Genomic DNA, 6,241 nt, shown 5'->3' with positions numbered 1-6,241 from the left:
GGGGGGATGGTTCCTCCATACTCCATGAACTTCGCAACGCAAATAGAAAAACACACCCTTTCAGTTCCCCAAGCCCCTTTAATAACCCCGCTGGAACTGTGACCGAAGTTGGTAGATATGGGGCGGCTTTGGGCGGGTGCGAGGATATCCGTGCCAAGAGCCGCTGTGACCGCAGCCCCCACTGGGCTTCCGGCGCGGCAGAGTCTGGGCGTAACACTGACAGTGCCGTACGCGGTGGCCAAGAGGGACGTCGCTGAAGTACCTAACGTCTCTCCCCGAAGCGCACCCCCGACGGAGGAGACGCGCGAACCTATGTCATGGCTAGTGCCCGAGTGTTGCCGTCTCCAACGGCTAACGCTCGTGAGGAGTGGAGAGAATCAAGGGAACATCACGGGGGAAGGCGTCCTGGTGCCCCTGCATCTGCTCCTCGCTTTGTTCAAGTTCTGCCGCACCAAGAAAGGAGTTGTTGGTGGCCTTGAAACAAGCCAGCCCCGCTTCCCTGCTTTTATTGTCAAGTTTTCCCATTCTCTTGATGCCAATAAAAGCACGGGTTGACACTTCTCTCTAGCTAGTTTTAGGACGGGTCCACCTGGGCCTCTGATTGTAGAACTAGCTGGTAGGAATAGTTTTAAAACACGCCTGCCTGAGCCTCTGATTGTAATTTGTAACTTTTCTTTTTATGAAATAATATCAAGCTTTCTTTCTTTGCTGTTGAATCTTCTGTCTCGAACTTTTATCTTTCTGCCGTGTTTGTTTGGTAGTTTTTTTTTTTTTTTTTTTTTTTCATCATCACCGATCTTCCGTAGGATGATTATTTAGAACAATCGCCTGTTGCGCCAGCCGGCGCACTAATCCTTCCCACAGACGGCGCCAATTGTAGGGTCTGTTTTTGTTGCCTAAGCCCAAAGAATATGGGTCAAAGGCCCAACGAACCCAGAACAATGAATTTGTAGAGAGTGGATCAAAGGTTTAGGCGCTGGCCGGCGTTCACGTAGCATAAACTCTTTTCTTTTACTGAAAAACACTTAGAACAATTTACAACTGGGAGATGCTCCTCGGCTCCTGGCCGAGGAGGTTTTTCCTTCCCTTTCTGCTCCTCCCAAAACCCCTTTTCCCCCTCAAAAAACCTCCCTTTTACATTTTGCTCACCCCTCTTATATATCCCCCTCTTCCTACTCTTATCGGTCATCTATTGGCCTTCCACCTGACCGTCTATCCCATCAAAGGTCATATCCGTGCTCAAGTGGTTCACTCTGATCGATGTTGCCCTGCCAAGGGATTACATCCTCATTAATACGGCCAGAAGGGTTAGGTGAGCGTATTCAATGCCGAGGTGACAGTTCGCCCAGGGCTTGCCCCTTCTTCGCACTGAGGTCTCGAACGACCGAGGATAGGGTCATCCTCAGACCCATCATGCGTCTTCGGCATGGGCCATTTGGGCCTGAGTCGAAGTGGGCCGAGGCCACCCGATTTTCTGGCCCCACAGTTTTAATGGCTGGTCAAAGAGTATGTTTGACAACTGATACTTGAATTTCAATCCAAAACCTTAATTACCTTTGTTTGACTGCACATTATATTGATATTGATTAGGTTTATCATAAAAAGATTTTGAATTCCTGCCTATTACCTAATCATAAGGGTGAGACCATTGGTAGGGTGGTTGAGTCTTGTTTGCTTCAATAGGAAATTGGTCATATTTTTACAATTACTGTTGATAATGCAATTTCAAACAATGTGGCCATAGAATATCTTAGGAGTAAAACAAAGGATAGGGTGGGTAGCCTCTTGGGTTGTAAGTTCCTTTATATGCATTGTTGTGCCCATATTTTGAATTTAATTGTGCAAGATGGGCTAAAGGACCTTAATGAGTCAATTGTTAAGGTTTTTAATGGAGTGAGGTATGTGAAATCCTCTCCTAATAGATTTGAGAAGTTTAAGGCATGTGTTGAAAAAGAAAAAATTCAAAGCAAAAGTTTGTTGTGCCTTGATATGTCTACTAGGTGGAATTCAACTTACTTGATGTTAGAAAGTGCACTAAAGTTTGTGGCTGCATTTGAAAGGATGAAGGAAGATGATGGGCATTTCCTTTGTTATTTTGAGGATCCATCTGGTGGTCCCCCTCGGTTTTCAGATTGGGAAAATGTAAGACTTTTTATAAAATTTCTTGGTATGTTCTATGAGGCAACTTTAAGATTTTTCAGTTCCTTTTTTGTGACTAATAATGTGTATTTCATGAGCTTGTTAGTCTTTAAGACCAGTTAAATCAATTGTGTAATGGTAGGGGTGATCCTTTTTTAAAGGGTATGGCACAAAGAATGAAGTTGGAGTATGATAAGTTTTGGGGAAGTGTTGATATTGGTATGTTCTATGAGGCAACTTTAAGATTTTTCAGTTCCTTTTTTGTGACTAATAATGTGTATTTCATGAGCTTGTTAGTCTTTAAGACCAGTTAAATCAATTGTGTAATGGTAGGGGTGATCCTTTGTTAAAGGGTATGGCACAAAGAATGAAATTGAAGTATGATAAGTTTTGGGGAAGTGTTGATAGGATAAATCCAATGTTGTTTATGGCTGTTGTGATTGATCTTAGATATAAATTGAAATATGTAAAGTTTTGGTTTAAGTAATTGTATGACAAAGAGAAGGCTAATGAGTTAGGATTGAGAGTTTGGGAAGTTTTGAATAAATTGTACAAGCACTATAGTGGAGCAATGGGAACCCCATGTGGTGCTAGTGCTATTAGGACTAGTGAGTTTGGTAGTAGTGATGTTGCTGCCATGTCCTCCATGCTAAATGGCTTTGGTAGTGCAGAAGAAAGGATGAAGAAGTACAATAACATTTACAAACAACACTTAGCAGATGAGGATAGTGTAAAATGCAAATCTAAATGGGACTGATACTTGTTAGAAGCTAGTGTAGATCTAGAGACAGAAGACTTTGATATTCTTGATTGGTGGAGGGTGAATTCTTCAAGATAAAGGATCCTTTCTCAAGTTGCCTGTGATGCTTTGGCAATTCTCATCTCTACCGTTGCATCAGAATCTGCATTTAGCACAAGGGGTCGTGTCTTGGATCCTTTCCATAGCTCATTGTCTCCCAATACTATTGAAACTTTGATTTGTACACAAAATTGTTTGAGGTCCAAGGATTCAACTAAACAAATTAACCTACGAGAGGCAATAGATGAAGTGGAAAACTATGAACTTGAATCGGGTAATGTGTTTATGTTCTTTTCTAATTTTCTACTTTTGTTATTTATAAATTCTCTTGTATTTTTTTTTTTTTGGGTTATTTATTTATTTGTGAGTTATTATTTATATACAATTTTTTTTTTCCTTTTTAGAGCTTGCACCAAAACCCACTATGGGTACAGATTCTGTTCTAGACTAATTTGAAAGGTGGGGTTGTTTTTTGGACTTAGCTACCTAAGGTAACTTAAAATTTTTATGTAATTTAACTGCTGTTTGTAATAGTGTTAATTGTCATGTATTGCTTTCTACTTTCTACTTATCATTATTTTTTGGGGATTGACATTGTAGGGATGGAGTTTTTTGTATATGATGACTTGGAATTGGAGTTGTTGGCTAGCTAATTGCTGAAATTTTTTATGGTTGAATTGTTGACTTAATCATGGAGAGTGCCAAATTAGGAGTGTTTGGGTGCTTCAGCTGCTGCTGGTTGCTGGCTTGCTGCTTCTTTGCTACTCTCTTCTTTATTTTTGTTTACTAGATGCACATGTGACAACACAAGCATTGAACACACTTGAAAATTATTAGACTATTAGTCTTAGTAGACTAGACTGCCTCCATTTTTTGTGAAAAATATGTAGTTGTGTAGTGTACCAATTGTATATTCTGGTCTAACATCCATTATATATATTTGTATAGTGACTATTTTGCAATGCTGCACTACTCCTCCTCCTTGGGCTATGCTACTGCTTATATTTGATGTGATTACTATGATAGAAATATTAGTGTTAATGTTGCTGCAATACTAGAATTCTCTTGTTATGGTTAAGACTTGATATTTTATAATTGTGCTTTTGATTTGGAATGTTGTGACAAGTTAATGTGTTTAATAAATACATATTTAATTTGACAAGTTGAATTTAAGTTATATTATAGTTGAGACTTGATATTCTATAATTGTGTATTTGATTTGGAATGTTATGAGTCTGGTGACTAGTTTGGAGTTATCTTCTTCTAGTTGAAACTTGATAAAGAAAGGCTTAGTTAAAAAGAAGTCAAAATGGGCTCAAAATGCTATTTTTTAAAGGCCTAAAAGCCCAAAGCTTAGAATAGGAATTTTTAAAAATCTAGCCCAAATAACCGAACGAACCGCATTGAGCCGCTAAGATTAACCGCACCTTGTGTAGACTGGTTTTTATCTTCCAAAAGCAAGGTGCAGTTAAGCATAGGGTGAAACCGCACCTTATAGGTGTGGTGCAAAAAACCTCTCCAAAATTGACCGAACCGAACTGTGTACACCTCTACGACTAACACAAAATTTAATATGTATATTAAAAGTGTAAAGAAAACGCATTTTAAAGGTTAGATTTTTTAAAATATGTAATAATGTTTATTTTATTAAGGTTACAACCAATTTTGTAGCTAAACTTTGTCCTTTTATTTTTATCTTTGTGTATATTATCCATTAATTTTTTTTTTTTTTTTTTTGAGAAACCAGCCAAGCAGACTGGGACTTTATTAGGAAAACTAAAATGGTTCAAGGGACATCAAAGCCAACTAGCTGGGAAATATCTGTAGGAAGGTCATCCAACCATTCCTTAGACCCCACTAGACATTTGGCCTTCTTAGCTAAAGCATCGGCGACCACATTACAAGACCGATGAACAAAAACAAATTTAAATAACTGAAAAGCAGAAACTAAGGAACGGATGTCATCGACAATATCACCATACGAATTCAGCACCGGGCTTTCTTGGGAGATAGCACTGATTACTGAAGCTGAGTCTCCTTCAAAGATAACTTTCTGCAGGTCCTTTTCAGCAGCAAACATCACAGCACGGCAACATGCAAGAGCTTCCAAATCCGCAACTGTCGGGGCTAGAGCAATCGGCATAGACAGAGTTGCCATTACTTCTCCACGCCAATCTCGGATGACAACCCCGATACCAGCCATGTTGAGATGCTTGAAAACAATGGCGTCGAAGTTTACTTTGAAGTGGTCGTGCTCTGGAGGTCTCCACTGGTGTTGGGCAACAAGCAAATGCACCGGTTGAGCTTCATTTTCCTAGGCCACCAGGAACTCTTGTAGTAGATTACTAGCCAGCGAGCTAATATTAGCGATAGGTTGCACTTGTCGCCCAAAATGAAGAGCATTCCTTCGATTCCAAAGACACCAAGTCGCTACTGCAAATATTTCTTTCCTGCAGTCATCCGTCACCTGCAAGAAACGATCAAATAAATCGCAAAAAGTTAGAGGATGGGGGTTCACAGCTTGTTGAGACCAACTGTGACAGTTCCATACACCTTCCACCACCCGACACTTCCACAAAGCGTGTAGCACATCCTCACAACCTTCATTACACAAATCACACACCTCCGAATTTATGATATTTCGCCGAAACAGGTTACACTTTGTGGGGAGAGCATTGTGGCAAGCCCTCCATACAAAGTGTTTTATTTTGTGAGGTATACGCAGCTCCCATATTGCCCTCCAAAAACGACTCTGTGGCTTACTGTTTGAGCTGCCTGGCAAGTTTCTACCAGATAGTAGCTTCTAGGCGCTACTTGTGGAATAAACCCCTAAAGGAGTGTATGCCCAGATGACCCGGTCCTCTATGTCCCTCAAACTCAACGGAATTCCCAGAATTACCGATGCCTCACTAGGCAGAAATAACTCTTGAATCACCTCTGTTTTCCATTCTCTCCGATCAGCTTCAATGAAGGAACTGACCCTTGTCTCAGGTAGCACTATAGGTAGGGGGGAAATGATGGAACTACACTCTCTTTTAGGCAGCCATTTATCTTCCTTAACATGCACTGATTGGCCATTCCCAATTCTCCACACCATACCTTTCCGGATAATATCTCTCGCACTAAGAATACTTTTCCAAGCATAAGATCCAGCTATGGAATCTTTCGCTTCCAAAATGGAACAATTTGGAAAAAATCTAGCTTTAAACACGCGAAAACAAAGCGACCCCGGATTATTTATCATCCTCCAAACCTGTTTTGCTAAGAGAGCGTCATTGAACTTTTCAATTTCTTTGAAGCCCA

General features: G+C 40.4%; 1 protein-coding gene and 1 long non-coding RNA gene across 2 annotated transcripts; one reads left to right on the top strand and one right to left on the bottom strand.

Moving 5' to 3' along the window:
* The first annotated feature begins 898 nt into the window (after positions 1 to 898).
* On the top strand, positions 899 to 3,916 carry LOC136062253 (uncharacterized). Its single transcript, XR_010624049.1, has 3 exons — positions 899 to 3,212; positions 3,343 to 3,429; positions 3,539 to 3,916. It is a non-coding gene; the product is annotated as an uncharacterized LOC136062253 (long non-coding RNA).
* An 808-nt stretch (positions 3,917 to 4,724) lies between these two features.
* LOC112032348 (uncharacterized) lies at positions 4,725 to 5,141 on the bottom strand. Its single transcript, XM_024065119.1, has one exon. The coding sequence runs from the start codon at positions 5,139 to 5,141 to the stop codon at positions 4,725 to 4,727; it is 417 nt and encodes a 138-aa protein (XP_023920887.1).
* Between the last annotated feature and the right edge of the window lie 1,100 nt (positions 5,142 to 6,241).

This window comes from Quercus suber, unplaced genomic scaffold (assembly GCF_002906115.3).
Source record: "Quercus suber isolate HL8 unplaced genomic scaffold, Cork oak 2.0 scaffold_395, whole genome shotgun sequence".
NCBI lineage: Eukaryota > Viridiplantae > Streptophyta > Magnoliopsida > Fagales > Fagaceae > Quercus > Quercus suber.
The sequence above is the reverse complement of the archived record's forward strand: the minus strand, read 5'-3'. Positions and strand labels throughout refer to the sequence as shown.

What these genes read in the sequence shown, in the direction of transcription:
- LOC112032348 (XM_024065119.1), bottom strand. Translation starts at nt 5,141, where the DNA reads ATGGCTGGTATCGGGGTTGTCATCCGAGATTGGCGTGGAGAAGTAATG.